We start from the raw sequence: 21,863 nt of genomic DNA, 5'->3' as shown, positions 1-21,863 counted from the left end.
CAGTAAGCTCCGTATGGAGAAGAAGGTCCCCGTCTTCCTCCTTGTTTCCTGATGGACCCAGTACTGAACTCAGGTCCTGACACTTAGTAGACACTAAATAAATAAAGTCTTGACTCCATGCTGTGCTATCTTGGGCAAGTTACCCAGTTTCTCTGGGCCTCAGTTTCTGCAATGATAATAAGAGAAGGCTATTCTGGATGGTCTCTGAATTCTCTTGTTAGCTCTGAAATACTGTCATGTAAAGAATTTCAAAGTTGCAAGCCTTCCCATCTTACAACTACTCTTCTCTCTCTTTACCACCATGCTCACTCAGTTCTCACTTCCTAATCAACTCTCTTATTGTAATTTCCCCTCTCCTCCTATCTAGCTATTGACATCGTTCGCTCTAAATTAATTAATAACCTTTTAGTGGCCATATCCCAAATCCTCTTTTTAGTCCTCATTCTAATGACCTCTCTGAAGCATTTGAAAATCTTACCACTGTGGTCTCGGCTAAACATCTTTCTCCTAGTTTTAAGCTAAGGTTTCTGGCTGTTTCTTATTTTCTCCTGTCTCCAGTGCCACTCTCTTATCCCAGACCCTTGCCATCCTTCACTACTCTAATCATATCTTAATTTATCTCACCATCTAACCACCTTCCTTTTTGTCTGCCATCAAGCTGGCAGAGCTATTTTCCCCAAATACAGATCTATCAGCTCATTACCTAATTATGGCATTTTGGTGGCTCCCATTGTACACAGGATCACCCACTGCACACACACTACTGCTCATCCTTCTGGAGCCCAGGGCAGACACCACTATTCAAGCATAACTGCAGAACCCTTCTTTCTTCCTTTCTTTTCTTTTTTTTTTAATTAAGATTTAATTTTTTTAGAGCAGTTTTAAGTTCACAGCAGAATTGAGGGGAAGGTACAGAGATTTCTCATATACCCCTGCACCCACACATGCATAGCCTCCCTGCTTAATAACATGCCCTGCCAGGGTGGTACATTTGTTAAAACTGTGAACGTCCACTGACACATCACTATTACCCAAAGTCTGTAGTTTACATTATCGTTCACTCTTGGTGTTGTACATTCTATGAGTTTAGACAAATGTATAATGACACGTATCCGTCTTTATAATATCATACAGAGTATCTTCACTGCCCTAGGAATTCTTTGTGTTTCACCCGTTCATCTCTCCCTTCATCCCCAACCTCTGGGAACCTGATCAGAACCCTTCTTAACACAGATTTGCAGACAGCTACTACCAGTTAAAAAGTGTGAGTATAGGATGGAACCTATTCATTCACAGTTTGGCTCCAATCTGCTTTCCAGCCTCATCTCCTCTCACTTTCCTTCCCAACCACTCTCCATGTTCTGGGTGCTTCTGAGCTTCCCTAATGTGCCATGCTCTTTCCGGCCACTTCACCCCTGTACATGCTAATTAGTCTGTAAGGAAAACAATTTTTCTACTGTATCTGGTCAGTTCTTATGAATCCTTCCAGAGCCAGTTCAAATATCATTTCCTTTTGGAGACCTTTTGTGAGCAGCAGAGCTAGAAAAGAAAAGCTTCTTTTTCTTCTGTTTACATTAAGTTGCAATTATCTATTTTTACATGTGTTGATTCCCTCCTCCCTAGAATATGACTTCCTCTGGAATGGGACCATATCAGTCATCTTTGTATCATCCCTAGAGCTTACAACAGTAGCTAGAACACAGTAGGTGCCAAATGAACACTTACTGAGTGAGTGAAAGTCTGTACAGATGACTAAAAGAATGACAGTCCTCTGACTGTAAATAAGGTAGGGTTAGAGCTCAGAGTTCCTGCTCATGGGCACTGTTCGGGATGCTGCCACAGCAACTCGCTCAGACTCACCTGGACCCAGGCATGTTGGAAAGTTCAGAACCTCACTGATAAAAACCAGTAATAATAATAATGACGATGATGACATGATGACGATAGCTAACATTACTGAATGCTTATTATGTGCCAAGACAAAAATTGCTTAAGACTTAAAGAACAAGGAGCAGAACAATTTTTAAATACGATTAAAGATAAGAGCAGAATAAAGATAATTCTGAGTATAAAGAGTTACACTTTGATCTGTTATCCAAAAATATGACAACTGTCTAAAACTCCACTGAAAGAACCTTAGATCATTTATTAATACGAAGAGGTCAGAGCCAAAGGAAAGAATATTGCTTATACGTGTCTGGGCTGGGCGGTAAATAACAATTTTTTTTCCCCTGATATCATTCTATAGTGGCTACAGTTCCAATTATCCTAAGAAATTTCTGTCCAGGTCAAATCTATGTGGGTGAAAATTAGCTTCAGGATAGAATCTTCTAGTGTCCCAAAGAACAGTCATAATGTTTGGCCAAAAAAAAATAAGCCTTAGGTGACAGAAAATTGAGGAGTGATAGCATTAACTGTTGTATGCTCCTCTTGGAGACTTTCAATGCACATTAGCCATTGGGGACAAGAAGAAAGAAGTAAGAAAACCTGTTCAGTGTGGCTTAACACAGAATTCTCCACGTGCATTGGAGGAGTGGACATTTTTAAACAGAATGCTTATTATTTATTTTCATGGAATTAGAATCGGAAATATTGGCTTTGGAGGTTCCTAGAAACAGTTCTGCACTGGGATTCTAGCAGAGGGTACTTGCCATGGGGTTTACTATGAAGACCTATCTGATTCAGAGAAGGGAAGATTGGCTGTCGTCTGGGCCAGAAGAGACTCATGCCTGGTATCATTATTTATGCGATAAAAATTCAACCCTTTATAAAGGCTTGGGAGAAAAAGGCCGGCTTTTAATCAGTCCTCTGAATTAACAGTTTTGTTATGGCTGTCTCACAAAGTCACAGGAATTTATATTTTCATTCTATCCCAAAGAAAAACTTGACCATCTTTCTTTAATACTATCAACCTGGAGGCTTGACAGTAAGGATTAAAAATTGCTCCTTCCTTCCCACTTGGTTATTGGAAAGGCTCTGAAAGGTAATCAGTCTTGTGAAGCTGCACTTCACAGTCTGCATAAAAACGCCATGATTTTCCTTCCTCTCCCCAACCTAATTGAAAGTGCATAATATCACCCAGCTGGGGAAATGTAAATGGTAAACATATACGATATATCATGCCATCACACAAAAGCTGGTTACTGATAGGGACTGGGTGGTTGTCAGGACCAAAGGGAATCTGGAAAACAAGTCTTTTTTTCATCTGGAATGAGAGCTCTTTGTGCCTGCCACCCTTCCCCACTCATCTCCTCCCTCCAGACTTCAAGTTACAGCAGATTAAACCAAGGTCAGTCAATTCATTCCTTCTGTGTGTAATTCCAAGGGTCACCTAACAATATATATTGACTAACACTCTCCTATACCAGCCTTTCAAGGGATAAGGCATTTTGCTTTTGGCAGGAGGTGGGGTTGGAATCATCTTGTTCCCTACCTACTTCAATTGTACTGACAGATAGTCCTATTATCTCTTTCCTCAGCTGTGAAACCCAAAGATCCTTGGCCTTGTCACCTCTTATCTTTCTCTACTTCATCAAACTCCTATTGCCAAGATTATCTCCTTTCTACCTCTGATCACCCATGAATATCTATGCAGGATCACATATGCCTCCAGCAGAAAATCCCAATCTTTGCAAAGTCTTCTGGAATTCGGAGGCTATCTATAATTACACCCACTTAGAAGTCACCACTCTCTTCATTGACTCTTCACCTCCAAGTGTCATGCCATCTTCTTGAATAAGTCTTATATAGTAGGGCCCTTAGGAGAAAGGACAATATTCCTTCAAAGTTTTATCACTAGCTCTCTGTTACAATATTCCTTCAAAAATTGCTCCCTGTTGCCTCATGAACTCAACTACTACTATTCATTCATGCCACCTTAGAACTGTCAATTGCTTTATTTTTGATGGCTGATACCTTACGGGTAGGTCAAAGCATAGCACTTGTCAAGGGTACTATGTCATTTCAGTTTTAGTAGATTGAAGGATATATTTTTATCTGCTTCAGCAGTAGAGATGATTTGAAACTTACTGAATTAAAACTACATTCATCTTTCAATAAGTTATATTACCTGTCAACTGGCACTGGTGGATGGTATGGCTTGTTGACCTTGGCATAGAGACCCTCTAAGTGGTCTCTCTCTGGAGACAGTGGACGGCCATCCCGAGGGTACCCCAGTGGTCCAGCCCGAGGGGGAGATGGAGACCTATAGACATTTGCTGATGCACATGGTTCCCGGAAGTGGTTTACTCTGGCATAGTTGGGGTCCATTTCATCATCGTCCATATCATGCAGTGATCCAATTGCGCCAGCGGCATAATCAATAAGACCTCTTGCTTGCTTTTCCCTTAGCTCCTGATGTTTTGCCCCAATCCTGAAAAATGCAGAACAAGATGTATGTGAGTTTATATGCTGATACAATGAGAGACTCTCCTGTATCTATGTTAATTCCCCCTAGTCAGTCACTTAACAGTCACTTTCCTGGATACTCAAGATCACACCATGCAGAAATGCCAATAGCAGATTTCACAGGATTAATTTTATATCTCTGACCTTTATTTGTTACAGGGTCTTTACTTTTATAGCAATGCTATAGGTATTTTAATACCCTGCCCACTGATGACTGGGCTGATTGCAGAGTCAGAGGCTGACTTTCAGTAACATTTCCTCCCTATAAATGGGAACAGGCCATCTTTGGTGTAATATTAAAGAAGTCTGACTTGGGACAGGGATGCATGTTCAAGAGCCCATCAGAATCTTATACTTTGTCTGTGATTTTATCATTTGGTGACTTTGAGTTCTAGTGTATTCTTCTAAAGAAAAGAGCTTGCAAAAATTGATTTAAATATGAAAAAGAAATACAGGGGCTTTCTGGTCACTAAAAGCAGTGGGATCAGAGATAATTTATGAGAGACTCTAAGTTTTTTGGTTACACAAATGGGGATCATTGTGTTTCATTATACAGGGGCTAGGGACAAAGTAGAATAGTGAAGAAATTAATAGGCTCCTGACAGAGACGAATTGGCACATATAAGTGAATTAAACACCATTACTGGCAGAACTCCACAGCTCTAAAGCCTTTAGTGATATTACAAAATGCCACGGCTAATCAGTGTACTTACTGTGTAGACTGGGAATGGGAGCAGAAAAAAATACTTTGGTGGATTCCAAATCCAACTGAATTTTGAGAATTTTTCATTTAGTCTGGAAAGTGTTAGGCCAGATCTCCTAAATTCCCAGTTACATGTTAAAATGGAAAGGTCACTGTGGCATCTTGCTGGACGATGGTGATTTGATGGTGTCGGGAGGTGTTCTCCACTAACGAGGAGAGAATGTATCCTCACATCACCGGGTAAACAAGGTACCTTGTGTACAGGAGGAGAAAAATAAGACGATGCTGGCTCAGGTGGTGAAAGAAAGACTCAAGGAAGGATGGGGATAAATCTGAAGAACTAGGCTCAGAGAATATGAGAGGACCGTGGACTAGAAGTGAAAGATCTATATATGCCTGGAAATGTATATTGAAGGCCTGGATGAGTGAAAAAAACAGAAACTGAATTCTCTCAGTATCTTTTCCTCTTCAAATAAAAACAGCTATTTTTGCACATGGCAGCTAGTCTTATTTTACAGAACATCAAACTCTTTGTAAAATTCTTTAAAAGCCATGATTTTTCAAGGTCTTTTCCCTTTTGGCAGAATGGCTTTTTTTCCCCTTTGAGTAGAGAGGAGGAAGGAAAAGTAAAAAGATGAAGAAGAAGGTTTAGGACCAAAAAAACAGTATCTTCAAGTCACAACAGATGAAAATAAATGCCAGGATACATTACTGCGTATCTCTTTTGACTAGGTCAAATCACGTACCCTACACATGAGTAATGAGAAGAATTTATATTTTGTGCAAAGGGGAGCTTGAATCTCCAAGGGATTTTGAATGAAGATGAAAGGAAGATTACACAGCAGGGTACCCGTTAAGAGGCCCTGCCTGTCCTCTTTCAATGCATGTTAGTTCCAGATTCATGGATGTTTGTTTTGAATAATTTTTGATGAAGAAGATAACCTGCTCCATTCTGCAACAAAACAATCTTTCCAGGGACGGTGCAGACTGGATTATTGGAGGATGCTTGCTGCACTGTGATGATATGGCTGGATTTCCATTGCAAATAGAGCACAGGACATCAATAAAGTTAGGGGGTGGCATTTTGTGTGGTTACTATTCCTCCTAAGTGGGATGCCTTCTAGAGAAATCACTCAGCAGAAAGATGAACATCTCATGGCTGCCACACGGGGCTACACTGGTGCATTAAAGAAAGAGGAAAACACCAAGCTTGACTTTTAAAAATCACAGAAATAGAACACTAGAATCTGGGTTCCTTATTTCATCATTTCTCCTTTTTAGAGGTTTTCTCATTAATTAAGCTTGCTGAGTATGTAAAGATTCTCAGATGAAAAGTTACTCCATATATGCAAAGCAATATTTTACCTTGCATTTTTCCTTTCTAAAACAAAACCAAATTTCTCCTCTCTGCGCCACTGAGTGTTTCAGTAACTAATTTCATATTAATCACTCAGTAGGTGAAATAGTAATGTCTGTGAACCGTCATTATTATGCCATATATCAGGATCTCTCCGCGTGGGGGAGGACAAGTCAATCTCTGTAAAGGGGTGTATGGAAGCAGAGAAGACTCTCTCAAGAGAGAAATGTCAAGGAAATATATATTTTTTTGGTTGTTCTGACCTCCCTCTGTTCCAATTCAGTGTGAGAATTCTAATTGTTTATATAGTCATTTCCACGTGGATGTCTCCTTACCACTGGGAATTCAACCTGTTAAAATATCTATTTTTCAAAATAGTCCTGGATAATATCCCCTTTTGATTGGATGGTACCACCAGCTTCCTCATTCTCTCCAGCACACTTGCCTTTGAATTGTTTAAATCTCCTCTTTCTCTCTTCCCCTACAAAAACATTGTTATTTCTTTTTTCCATTATACCTCTTGGATAGCCTCTTTTATTTCCATTTCTTTAGCCACAGTTTATTTTTTTTATTATTTTTTTTTTTTTGCGGTACACGGGCCTCTCACTGTTGTGGCCTCTCCCGTTGCGGAGCACAGGCTCCGGACGCGCAGGCTCAGCGGCCATGGCTCACGGGCCTAGCCGCTCCGCAGCATGTGGGATCTTCCCGGACCGGGGCACGAACCCGCGTCCCCTGCATCGGCAGGCGGACTCTCAACCACTGCGCCACCAGGGAAGCCCTAGCCACAGTTTAGTGTTCAGGCTTTATATTGCCTAGATCTGCACTGTCCAATATGGTGGCCATTAACCATATGATGCTATATAAATTTAAATTGGAATTAATTACAATTTAAAAAAATTTAAATTCAGTTTCTTAGTTTCACAAACCACATTTCAAGTACTCAACAGCTACATGAGCTAGGGACTACTATATTAGACAGTGCAAATATAGACTAATTCCGTCACTGCAGCAGGTTCTATCAGACTGTGCTGGCTAGATTATTCTAAGATTTTTTGGACATGTCACCATATCCCACTTTAATCTGTACCTTAAAAGGTGATTAGAATAATCTTCCTCAAAAGAGCATTTATATCATATCTCTGTCAGATCAAGGATCTCTAACAGAAGATTGTGATAAATGATAGAGTAAGAGTATGGTTATTCTATTTTGTTCCCTGAGCTCTAAATGAATGAACAACTGAGAAATTGGGAAGAAAATTCCATCTACAATATAATTAGAATACATCCATAATCTTAAAACATGCAATGAAATTCAAACTCAATCCAAAAGGGATAGTATATCAAGAGTTGATATATACCTTTGTCTCTAGCAGGGTAGGCATTTTACTGAAAGTAAGAGAAAGAGTTCAGAGGACTATAGACAACAAACTTTTACTTAGAAAAAGAGAGTTTGAAGACAGGGGTAGGACATTGGGATTGTAGGGTGAGGTTTGATTGCGAGGTTCCAACCTCAGAAGGGAGAAGAGGCAGGGTTAGAAGAGACGGATTTCCACTAAAAGAGAAATTTCCTTCTACCCTGAAGAAACTTCATGGAGGTAAATGGGGAGAAGAGAAGAGAAGCATGAACCTGCTTTGTAGCTGACACGGCAGGATGAGCAGAGCAGAGATAAACACGAACCCAGCAACATAAAACCTTAAGTCATTTAAGAGGCTTCACTAAGCAGGCTGATCTCTTGTTAGGGTGATGTGCTCTCCCAAAATGGAAGGCCATAGAAAACAAGCCCTCAGGGCAGTGCACCCAGCAGACCAGGCAAGAAGATATTTTGAGAGAACACATGGAATTCAAGTGGCTGGTGACCTTAGATCACTATGCCCTGTCATCTAACATTATATTTTAGTACAGATTTCTAAAAAAAAAAAATTAAACACCATAGAACATGGAATTAACTTAATGGGTGATAATAAGCGTTAAGAAAATTAAATATAATAAAAGAGAAAATATTAGGGGTTATTGCATATAGTAAGCATTAAGTATTGTGTCAAGAGAAAAATCAAGTCATCTAAAAATCCAGGCAAATTCAGGCTGGCCTCAAACATAAATAAAGACAAAAGAAAAACATTTTCAAACATTTACAAACTCAAGAGAATATAACGCTTATTGACCCATCTTGCAAAACTACTTAATAATGAATAGCAGCCAACCAAGAATTGAATCCAAATGAAGAATTCAGCCCAGCAAAGCTGGGGAATGACAGGTGTGGAGGTGAGCAAAACATTCATTTAAATATAAAATGAAGGCTAAACATTTGTAGGAAGAATAATTACAGAAAAATGTAAATATTATAAACTCTGACAATATAAAAATACCACTATGAAAATCAGAAGCTAACAAGGAGGTGATTTAGGAGAAAGCATTCCTCACCTTTTAAAGCAGGCATCTGTAGTTACTGCTTAAAGTTGATAAATCAGGAATTGGGTCATAGTATATGAAATACAATTACAAAAAACCCAGTAAAACAACAAATTATCAGCAGAAGAGAAATACACAAAACAAAACCACAACCATAGAGTAAAAAATAGAAAACAGAGGAAGCAGTAAAAAAGAGAGTAACAAAATATGATAAGATTTATCTATTATGACAATAAATGAAAATGGAATAAATTTCTTTATTATAACTAAAGGATCCCAGATATGATCAAAAAGAAAAACACACTACATGTTATCATAATGGTGAAAAATAAGATACAGCCTATATGTGCTGTATCTTATAGGGGAAATTAAATATTGTACAATTTAAAAATAGGGTCATGCTATTCCTATATTAAAAAGAAATAAGATATACATATGGGTCTAGATATTAGTGAATATTTGTATGTATATGTACATATCTTTGTACATGCATAGGAAATGTCTGAAAGGATACACAAAAAATTCATAAAAATGGTTGCCTCTGGAGAGTGGAATTGAAGGTATACTGTTTGCATTTTTATACCATATATATTTAGGATACTTAAAAAAGTTTTTTAAATATAAAAAGTCCTGGGCTTCCCTGGTGGTGCAGTGGTTGAGAATCTGCCTGCAAATGCAGGGTACACGGGTTCGAGCCCTGGTCTGGGAAGATCTCACATGCCGCGGAGCAACTGGGCCCGTAAGCCACAATTACTGAGCCTGCGCGTCTGGAGCCTGTGTTCCGCAACAAGAGAGGCCGCGATAGTGAGTCCCGCGCACCGCAATGAAGAGTGGCCCCTGCTTGCCACAACTAGAGAAAGCCCTCGCACAGAAATGAAGACCCAACACAGCTATAAATAAATAAATTAAAAAAAAAAAAGTTATCTTTAAAAAATATATATATATGTATATATATATATATATATATATATAAAGTCCCTTACAACTACTTACTACCTGTTGTAGTGAATCAAAATTGAAACAGAACAAAACAAAACAAAACAAAACACTAAACAGGTACCAGCGGGCATCCTTTGTTTTCCAAACCTGATTTCTTATGACTCCATTATCAACTCAGTTATGCTAACGATTTTCTTCAAATTACTATTAATTGAACATTTATTTGGTCCCTTCCAAATCAACTGCTTTGGCCTAGAGTACCCATTCTCCACCAATCAACTATGGAGATGAGGCTAAACTCACTCATTTACAGCTCCTCATAGACCTCAATAATTCTCCTCCTCCTCTCCTACTTATGTATCCAGCAAATTCTCTATTAATCTGCAATTGTTATATGCTACTTTGGAAATAAACAAAACAAAATAAAAATCTTTTATTGATGCATTTCTGGATATTCTGCTTCTATAACTAGCCTACAAGCTCTTTGAGTGTCATGTTTTTCTTTCTGCTAATTTTGACTGATTGATTTATTCACTCATAGCTCCTGATATTGTACTGTATACCAGAAAGAAAAAAGGAACAATTATCAGTCCCTGGCTCATTATCAAGAAGATATAAACAAGTAATAACAATTCATTGGGAAAACAAAGATACTGCACGTACAAAGGGTAAGAGTCAATTCAGCTTAAGGGTTTTGAGGAAGAATCATGAAGGCAGTGCCACATGAACTGGGCTTTGAAGGAACTTATTCCAGGAGCAGGGAAGATATATGGAAGTGGTGTGAGTAACTCAGTCAGAGAGAGGGACACACGCAAATGGGCACAGATACACATGATTTACCTAACGCCGGGGTGTAAGTCTGATGTGGTGGGACACACTGGTTCGAGTTATCCACCTACAGCTCCACCACCAAAGTAACACATTTAGTAAAAGTTACTGGCAAACTTCTATTAGGTTTATGTAAGTTTGCCTAATATTAAAATTTTTGGTGAAGAAAATCCTATTACAACTTTTTTGTTGGTTTAACCATTTATTATAAAATGAAAAAAGATACAGAAATTCATACAAAACAAATCTAGGGATTAAAGAACTGGTATAAAGCAAACATATTTGTAACTATTACTGAGGTCAAGAACTCGACTTTTGTGGGATATCCCAGAAGGTCTCCATGTGTTCCCTCTTCATCACAAGCACGTCTATATTATATAAGTATCTCCTTTCCTCCACATTAAGAATCCTGTTTCTCAAGACACAGAAAATGCCAGAACTACGTATCACATGGTTACAACATGCTTTATATTACACATATAATAGTTTCAAAATAACAATACCAATAGCACCACTGGTATGATTATTAAAAAGAGTTAAACTTCTCTTTTTATAAGCTCTTCCCCTCATCCCTCCATTTTTGTAGTTGTACTATATTTACATTGTTGAAGCATATAGCTGCTACATACTATACTTCTACTCAACTCTCATTTAACCTTGGTTCTATAAGTAACTCATAAGGACCACAATCCTAATGTCAATGAACATGCAGTCATTTCTAGACTCCTCAGGAAGAACTCATGGGATCGTGTTGCTTAAGTTGACAACAGTATACCCTTTATATTTGAAAGCCAGTTTTCCTGGATATAAAATTATTGGCTCACCTTTTTCTCTTGACTATTTAAAACATGTGACTCCATCCTCTATTTTCTATGACAAAGTGTTGCTGATGAAAAGTTGGAGGACTGTCTAATTTTATTTGTCATAAATTACTTATAAATAACTTGCTCTTTTTGCTTATCTGGTCAAATTATTTTATTTGCTTTTCTTTAAAGTCTAATAATATTACTAGAAAAGTCATTTCGGTTTGATAACTCTTTCAGTATGTACTTTTACATATACTTTTAAATTTTATATCAGGGAAGTTTCTTGAATTATAGCTTTTATTATTAATGTTGTGTGATACAAGTTGGATATAAAAAATCAATTGTGTTTTTATATACTAACAGTGAGCAATCAGACAAGAAAACAATACCATTTAAAATAGGATTAAAGACTATTACAAACTTAAGGATAAATTTAAGAAAAGACACTGAAAACAATAAAATACTGATGAGAAAAATTAAAGAGGATCTAAATCAGTGGAGAGTTATATCTTGTTTGTGAATCAGAAAACTCAATTATTAAATGACAATTCATCCAAATTGTTCTACAGGCTGAATGTCATCCCAACCAAACTCCTAGCAGGTTTATTTTCCATAGTTATGTGATTTTAAAATTTACTTGGAAAGTTAAAGGGCCAAGAATAACCAAAACACTTAGCAAAATAAGAATAAAGTTGGAAGACTTACACTATTAACTTCAAGACTTAACTATAATGCTTCTGTAATTAAGCCAAAGGTTAGACATATAAATGAATGGAACAGAAAACAGAGTCCAGTAACAGACTCATACGTATTCAGTGAAGTGATTTACAACAAAGGTGCCAAAAAATTCTATTAAGAAAGGACAATTTCTTCAACAAGTGTTACTGAAGAAACTAGATATCCATAAGGGAAATAAGAACCTTGTGCCTTACGTTATACCATAACAAAAATCAATTCAAGATGCAAGATAGGCCTGAACATGAAGGCTATCACAATAAAACTATTAGAATAAAATAAAAGAGAATATCTTCACAGCCTTGGGGAAGGACAATAGAGTACACAGAAAGCATGAGTCATAAAAGAAAAAACTGGTAAATTCGACTTCATTAAAATCAAAACCTTCTCATTAAAACAAATCAAGAAAATGACAGGCAAATGAGAGAAAATATTCGCAGCACACATATCTAACAAAGGATTTGTATCAAATATATTGAAAAAAATAATTGCAACTCACTAATAAAAAGAAAAATGACCCAATTAGAACTGGGCAAAAGGCTTCTACAGATACATTACAAAATACGACCTAGAAATGCCCAATAAGCAAATGAAAAAGTGCTCAGCATTATAAGACACCTGAGAAATGCAAATTAAAACCACAAAGAGGGCTCCCCTGGTGGTGCAGTGGTTGAGAGTCCGCCTGCCAATGCAGGGGACACGGGTTCATGCCCCGGTCCGGGAAGATCCCACATGCTGCGGAGCAGCTAGGCCCCTGAGCCATGGCCACTGAGTCTGCATGTCCGGAGCCTGTGCTCTGCAACAGGAGAGGCCACAACAGTGAGAGGCCCGCAAACCCAAGGAAAAAAAAAAAAAACACAAAGAGACACCCCTACTAAAATGAAAAAGAATGACAGCATCAAATGTTGGGAAGGATGTGGAGCATCTAGAAATTTCATATACAGCTGGTGGATGTATAACACAATATAATCCCCTTGGGAAAAGATGTGGGATTTTTGTCAAAAAACTAGACATACACTAAGCTATGACCCAACAATTTACCACTCAGTTACTAATACAAGAGAAATGACAACATATTTCCACAAAAATCCTTGAAGAATGCCCAGTAGTAGCTTTATTCATCAAAGCAAAAAATGGAAATAACTCAGATTCATCAGTAGGAGAATGTTTAACCAAACAATGGTATATTCATACAATAGAATATAAATCAGCAATAACAAAAAATAAACTATGTAGTGAAATACTCAAGAACAGGGGTGAATCTCAAAATTATCACGCTTAGTGAAAGAAACCAGACACAAAGGAAGAACTTACTACACGATTCCAATTATAAGAAATGCTAGGGCTTCCCTGGTGGCGCAGTGGTTGAGAGTCCGCCTGCCGATGCAGGGGATGCGGGTTCGTGCCCCGGTCCAGGAAGATCCCACATGCCGTGGAGCGGCTGGGCCCGTGAGCCATGGGCACTGAGCCTGCACGGCCGGAGCCTGTGCTCCACTACAGGAGAGGCCACAGCAGTGAGAGGCACACGTACCACAAGAAAAAAAAAAGAAATTCTAGACCAGGCAAAACAATCCTATGATGACCAGGAACCAAGATGGTGGAGTAGAAGGACGTGCTCTCACTCCCTCTTGTGAGAACACCAGAATCACAAAGAGCTGCTGGACAATCATTGACAGGAAGACACTGGAGCTCACCAGAAAAGATACCCCACATCCAAAGACAAAGGAGAAGCCACAAAGAGAGAGTAGGAGGGGCACAATCACAGTAAAATCAAATCCCATAACTGGTGGGTGGGTGATTCACAGACTGGCGAAACTTACACCATAGAAGTCCAACCACTGTAGTGAAGGTTCTAAGCCCCACGTCAGGCTTCCCAACCTGGGGGTCTGGCAACGGGAGGAGGAATTCCTAGAGAATCAGACTTTGAAGCCTTGTGGGAATTGATTGCAGGACTTTGAGAGGACTGGGGGAAACAGAGACTCCATTCTTGGAGGGCAAACACAAAGTAGTGTGTGCACTGGGACCCAGGGGAAGAAGCAGTGACCCCAGGGTAGACTGAACCAGACCTACTGAACCAGACCTACCTGCTAGTGTTGGAGGGTCTCCTGCAGAGGTGGGGGGGTGGCTCTGTTTCACCGTGGGGACAAGGACACTGGCAGCAGAAGTTCTGGGAAGTACTCCTTGGCGTGAGCCCTCCAAGAGTCTGTCATTAGTGCCACCAAAGAGCCCAGGTAGGCTCCAGTGTTGGGTTGCCTCAGGCCAAACAACCAACAGGGAGGGAAACAAAGTTTTACTGAGCTCTGCCCACCAGAGCAACAGTCAGCTCTACCCACCACCAGTCCTCCCATCAAGCCTCTTAGATAGCCTCCTCCACCAGAGGGCAGACAGCAGTAGCAAGAAGAACTACAATCCTGCAGCCTGTGGAAGAAAAACCACATTCATAGAAAGATAGACAAGATGAAAAGGCAGAGGGCTATATACCAGATGAAGGAACAAGATAAAATCCCAGAAAAACAACTAAATGTAGTGGAGACAGGCAACCTTCCAGAAAAAGAATTCAGAATAATGATACTGAAGATGATCCAGGATCTCAGAAAAAGAGTGGAGTCAAAGATCAAGAAGATGCAAGAAATGTTTAACAAAGACCTAGAAGAATTAAAGAACAAACAAACAGAGATGAACAATACAATAACTGAAATGAAAACTACACTAGAAGGAATCAATAGCAGAATAACTGAGGCAGAAAAACAGATAAGTGATCTGGAAGACAGAATGGTGGAATTCACTGCTGTGGAACAGACTAAAGAAAAAAGAATGAAAAGAAATGAAGACAGCCAAAGAGACCTCTGGGACAACAATAAACGCAACAACATTCACATTATAGGGGTCCCAGAAGTAGAAGAGAGAAAGGACCATAGAAAATATTTGAAGAGATTATTGTCGAAAACTTCCCTAACATGGGAAAGGAAAGAACCACCCAAGTCCAGGAAGCACAGACAGTCCCATACAGGATAAACCCAAGGAGAAACAGGCCGAGACACATAGTAATCAAATTAGCAAAAATTAAAGACAAAGAAAAATTATTGAAAGCAGCAAGGGAAATACGACAAATAACATACAAGGGAACTCCCATAAGGTTAACAGCTGATTTCCCAGCAGAAACTCTACAAGCCAGAAGGGAATGGCATGATATACTTAAAGTGAGGAAAGGGAAGAACCTACAACCAGATTACTCTACCCAGCAAAGATCTCATTCACATTCGATGGAGAAATCAAAAGCTTTACAGACAAGCAAAAGCTAAGAGAATTCAGCACCACCAAACCAGCTCTAAAACAAATGCTAAAGGAACATCTCTAAGTGGGAAACACAAGAGAAGAAAAGGACCTACAAAAAGAAACCCAAAACAATTAAGAAAATGGTCATAGGAACATACATATCGATAATTACCTTAAACGTGAATGGATTAAATGTTCCAACCAAAAGACACAGGCTTGTTGAATGGATACAAAAAAAAGACCCATATATATGCTGTCTACAAGAGACCCACTTCAGACCTAGGGACACATACAGACTGAAAGTGAGGGGATGGAAAAAGATATTCCATACAAATGGAAATCAAAAGAAAGCTGGAGCAGCAATACTCATATCAGATAAAATAGACTTTAAAATAAAGAATGTTACAAGAGACAAGGAAGGACACTACATAATGATCAAGGGATCAATCCAAGAAGAAGATATAACAATTATAATATATATGCACCCAACAGAGGAGCACCTCAATACATAAGGCAACTGCTAACAGATATAAAAGAGGAAATGGACAGTAACACAATAATAGTGGGGGACTCTACCACCACACTTACACCAATGGACAGATCATCCAAAATGAAAATAAATAAGGAAACAGAAGCTTTAAATAACACAATATACCAGACGGATTTAATTGATATTTATAGGACATTCCATCCCAAAACAGCAGATTACACTTTCTTCTCAAGTGTGCATGGAACATTCTCCAGGATAGATCACATCTTGGGTCACAAATCAAGCCTCAGTAAATTTAAGAAAATCATATCAAGCATCTTCTCTGACCACAACGCTATGAGATTAGAAATGAATTAGAGAAAAAAATGTAAAAAACACAAACACATGGTGGCTAAACAATATGTTACTAAATAACCAAGAGATCACTGAAGATATCAAAGAGGAAATAAAAAAATACCTAGAGACAAATGACAATGAAAACATGACGATCCAATACCTATGGGATGCAGCAAAAGCAGTTCTAAGAGGGAAGTTTATAGCTATACAAGCCTACCTCAAGAAACAAGAAACATCTCAAGTAAACAATCTAACCTTACACCTAAACAAACTAGAGAAAGAAGAACAAACAAAACCCAAAGTTAGCAGAATGAAAGAAATCATAAAGATCAGAGCAGAAATAAATGAAACAGAAACAAAGAAAACAATAGCAAAGATCAATAAAACTAAAAGCTGGTTCTTTGAGAAGATAAACAAAATTGATAAACCATTAGCCAGACTCTTCAAGAAAAAGAGGCAGAGGACTCAAATCAATAAAATAAGAAATGAAAAAGGAGAAGTTACAACAGACACTGTAGAAATACAAAGAATCCTAAGAGACTACTACCAGGAACTCTGTACCAATAAAATAGACAACCTGGAAGAAATGGACAAATTCGTAGAAAGGTATAACCTTCCAAGACTGAACTAGGAAGAAACAGAAAATATGAACAGACAAATCACAAGTAATGAAATTGAAACTGTGATTAAAAATCTTCCAACAAACAAAAGTCCAGGATCAGATGGCTTCACAGGTGAATTCTATCAAACATTTAGAGAAGAGCTAACACCCATCCTTCTCAAACTCTTCCAAAAATTGCAGAGGAAGGAACACTCCGAAACTCATTCTATGAGGCCACCATCACACTGATAACAAAACCAGACAAAGATACTACAAAAAAAAGAAAATTACAGACCAATATCATTGATGAATATGGATGCAAAATACTCAGCAAAATACCAGCAAACAGAATCCAACGACACATTAAAAGGATCATACACCATGATCAAGTGGGATTTATCCCAGGGATGCAAGGATTCTTCAATATACGCAAATCAATCAATGTGATACACCATATTAACACATTGAAGAATAAAAACCATATGATCATCTCAATGGATGCAGAAAAAGCTTTTGACAAAATTCAATAACGATTTATGATAAAAACTCTCCAGAAAGTGGGCATAGAGGGAACCTACCTCAATATAATAAAGGCCATAAATGACAATCCCACAGCAAACATCATTCTCAATGTTGAAAAAGTGAAAGCATTTCCTCTAAGATCAGGAACGAGACAAGGATGTCCACTCTCACCACTATTATTCAATATAGTTTTGGAAGTCCTAGCCACGGCAATCAGAGAAGAAAAACAAATAAAAGGAATCCAAATTGGAAAAGAAGAAGTAAAACTGTCACTGTGTGCAGATGACATGATACTATACATAGATAATCCTGAAAATGCCACCAGAAAACTACTAGAGCTAACCAATGAATTTGGTAAAGTTGCAGGATACAAAATTAATGCCCAGAAATCTCTTGCATTCCTATATTCTAATGATGAAAAATATGAAAGAGAAATTAAGGAAACACTCGCATTTACCATTGCAAAAAAAAGAATAAAATACCTAGGAATAAACCTACCTAGGGAGACAAAAGACCTGTATGCAGAAAACTATAAGACGCTGACGAAAGAAATTAAAGATGATACCAACAGATGGAGAGATACACCATGTTCTTGGACTGGAAGAATCAATATTGTGAAAATGACTCTACTATCCAAAGCAAACTACAGATTCAATGCAATCCCTATCAAATTACCAATGGCAATTTTAAGGAACTAGAACAAAAAATCTTAAAATTTGTATGGAGACACAAAAGACCCCGAATAGCCAAAGTAGTCTTGAGGGAAAAAAACAGAGCTGGAGGAATCAGACTCAATGACTTCAGACTATACTACAAAGCTACAGTAATCAAGACAATATGGTACTGGCACAAAAACAGAAACACAGCTCAATGGAACAAGATAGAAAACCCAGAGATAAACCCATGCACCTATGGTTAACTAATCTGTGACAAAGGAGGCAATGATGTACAATGGAGAAAAGACAGTCTCTTCAATAAGTGGTGCTGGGGAAACTGGACAGCTACATGTAGAAGAATGAAATTAGAACACTCCCTAACACCATACACAAAAATAAACTCAAAATGGATTAGAGACCTAAATTAAGACCAGACACTGTAAAACTCTTAGAGGAAAACATAGGAAGCACACTCTTTGACATAAATCACAGCAAGATCTTTTTTGATATACCTCCTAGAGTAATGGAAATAAAAACAAAAATAAACAAATGGGACCTAATGAAACTTGGAAGCTTTTGCACAGCAAAGGAAACCATAAAGAAGACGAAAAGGGCTTCCCTGGTGGCGCAGTGGTTGAGAGTCTGCCTGCCGATGCAGGGGACACGGGTTTGTGCCCCGGTCCGGGAGGATCCCACATGCCGTCGAGCGGCTGGGCCCGTGAGCCATGGCCGCTAAGCCTGTGCATCCAGAGCCTGTGCTCCACAATGGGAGAGGCCACAACAGTGAGAGGCCCGTGTACCGCAAAAAAAAAAAAAAAAAAGAAGAAGACGAAAGACAACCCTCAGAATGGGAGCAAATATTTGCAAACGAATCAACGGACAAAGGATTAATCTCCAAAATACGTACACAGCCCATGCAGCTCAATATTAAAGAAACAAACAACCCAATCCAAAAATGGGCAGAAGACCTAAATAGCCATTTCTCCAAAGAAGACATACAGATGCCCAAGAAGCACATGAAAAGCTGCTCAAAATCAGTAATTATTAGAGAAATGCAAATCAAAACTACAATGAGGTATCCCGTCACACCAGTTAGAATAGGCAGCATCAGAAAATCTACAAACAACAAGTGCTGGAAAGGGTGCAGAGAAAAGGTAACCCTCTGGCACTGTTGGTGGGAATGTAAATTGATACAGCCACTATGGAGAACAGTATGGAGGTTCCTTAAAAACTAAAAATAGCATTACCATATGACCCAGCAATCCCACCACTGGGCATATACCCAGAGAAAACCATAATTCAAAAAGACACAGGCACCCCAATGTTCATTGCAGCTCTATTTACAATAGCCAGGTCATGGAATCAACCTAAATGCCCATCGACAGACGAATGGATAAAGAAGATGTGGCACATATATACAATGAAATATTACTCAGCCATAAAAAGAAACGAAATTGAGTTATTTGTAGTGAGGTGGATGGACCTCGAGTCTGTCATACAGAGTGAAGTAAGTCAGAAAGAGAAAGACAAATACCGTATGCTAACACATATATATCGAATCTAAGAAAAAAAAAAGGTCATGAAGAACCCAGGGGTAAGATGGGAATAAAGACATAGACCTACTAGAGAATGGACTTGAGGATATGGGGAGTGGGAAGGGTAAGCTGTGACAAAGTGAGAGAGAGGCATGGACATATATACACTACCAACGTAAGGTAGATAGCTAGTGGGAAGCATCCGCATAGCACAGGGAGATCAGCTCGGTGCTTTGTGACTGCCTGGAGGGGTGGGATAGGGAGGGTGGGAGGGAGGGAGACGCAAGAGGCAAGAGATATGGGAACATATGTATATGTATAACTGATTCACTTTGTTATAAAGCAGAAACTAACACACCATTGTAAAGCAATTATACTCCAATAAAGATGTACAAAAAAAAAAAAAAAGAATATGACAGAATGACTCTATACAGGTATATTTCTTGTATAGTGAGAACAATGTGATACTGCCCAGATGTGAATCATGACAGGTTTTTTAAAAGAGATGGGATTTCCTCTAAAGAGTGGAATGTACATGGTGTCAATCATGATGGTTATCTGGCTGTCAGCTGCCTAGGGATTGGAGGTGTGTCCTTCAACCTGGAAAGCAGGACAGACAATATGTAAGTGGAGTTGGGGATTCCCTACTTGGTTGTGGGCCCTAGAGGAAATTTACATCTTTGTCTTGGCTCTTCCACATGGGGGCAGGGATGGGAAGGAGAAAATAAGTTATCCTCAGAACAGGAAACAAGCCAAGAGTTGTGAAGCCAGAAAGCCTAGCAAGGTGCCTGAAAATCTGTTCCAGAGCTTTGGGTACCGAATATTTAAAACCTTCTCAGACCATGGAATGAGTTGAGGCCTGGGAGCCCTGGAAGCTCCTTAGCTAAGGTACGATCAGAGAGAAATGTGTACCTCATAAGCCTAATTCATTTTATGTTTCTTTTATTTTCTTGGTTCATTTGCTTTGTGTTCCCTTAGGTTGGAGCCAAGTATTTTTTAAATTTCTACTAATTTTAGTTGAAACAAATGAGAGGGTTTTCATCTATGCTTGAGCTGGAGTTTTAACAGGAAGTAGGGCTCCTCAGCGAGCACGTGAGGCAGATACATTGAGAAAACCCAGAGGGAGCAATGTCGGGCCCCCACTGTGCAGCATGCAGGATCTTAGTTCCCCAACCCGTGTCCCCTGCTGTGGAAGCCCAGAGTCTTAACACTGGACCACCAGGGAAGTCCCTCTTTATACTGTTTTTATAGAAGAAGTTTCCACAGAATATTTTGTCTGGAGATATCAAACAATTAGAAGGGGACTTCCCTGGTGGCGCAATGGTTAAGAATTGGCCTGCCAACGCAGGGGACATGGGTTTGATCCCTGGTCCGGGAAGACCCCAAATGCCACGGAGCAACTAAGCCCGTGCGCCACAACTAGTGAGCCTGTGCTCTACAACCTTCGAGACACAACTACTGAGCCCAAGTGTCACAACTACTGAAGCCCGCGTGCCTAGAGCCTGTGCTCTGCAACAAGAGAAGCCACCGTGATGAGAAGCCCACGCACTGCAGCAAAGAGTAGCCCCCGCTCACCACAACTAGAGAAAGCCCGCGCACAGCACCGAAGACCCAACACAGAAGAAAGAAAGAAAAGAAAGAAAGAAAGAAAGAAAGAAAGAAAGAAAGATGTGATACATATATACAATGGAACATTACTCAGCCATAAAAAGGAACGAAACTGGGTCATTTGTTGAGATGTGGATGGACCTAGAGACTGTCATACAGAGGGAAGTAAGTCAGAAAGAGAAAAAGAAATATCGTATATTAACACATGTATGTGGAACCTAGAAAAATGGTACAGATGAATTGGTTTGCAGGGCAGAAGCTGAGACACAGACGTAGAGAACAAACGTATGGACACCAAGGGGGGAAAACCACGGTGGGGTGGGGATGGTGGTGTGCTGAATTAGGCGATTGGGATTGACATGTATACACTGATGTGTATAAAACTGATGACTAATAAGAACTTGCAGTATAAAAAAAACAAACAAAATACTGAACTTTCTTTGGGTTATTTGTATGGAAATATGTTAATATAAATGTTTTAGACATTACATGAAATTTCTAAAAATCTTATATGTTCTGGTGTAATGTTATAAGTCATAATTCTAGTTATTACTTTAAAATGTATATCTCAGAAATAACTAAATTTCCTTGTCAATTGCTTTATTATGAACTTTCATCAAATTAAAAAAAAAATCCTATGATGATAGATATCTT

At 38.9% G+C, this 21,863-nt stretch overlaps 1 protein-coding gene across 4 annotated transcripts in view; it reads right to left on the bottom strand.

The window, feature by feature from the left end:
• PARD3B (par-3 family cell polarity regulator beta) overlaps window positions 1-21,863 on the bottom strand; it is a 1,043,826-nt gene that overhangs the window by 182,037 nt on the left and 839,926 nt on the right. For 3 of the 4 annotated variants that reach the window (XM_065880246.1, XM_065880248.1, XM_065880247.1), the window contains one exon: window positions 4,070-4,372. The exons of the other annotated variant lie outside the window; for it this stretch is intronic. In XM_065880246.1, coding sequence (XP_065736318.1) covers window positions 4,070-4,372 — 303 coding nt within the window. The remainder of the gene's footprint in view (window positions 1-4,069; window positions 4,373-21,863) is intronic. 4 annotated transcript variants of the gene reach the window in all.

This window comes from Phocoena phocoena, chromosome 7 (assembly GCF_963924675.1).
Source record: "Phocoena phocoena chromosome 7, mPhoPho1.1, whole genome shotgun sequence".
Lineage (NCBI taxonomy): Eukaryota > Metazoa > Chordata > Mammalia > Artiodactyla > Phocoenidae > Phocoena > Phocoena phocoena.
This window is presented reverse-complemented; position numbering and strand designations above follow the sequence as displayed.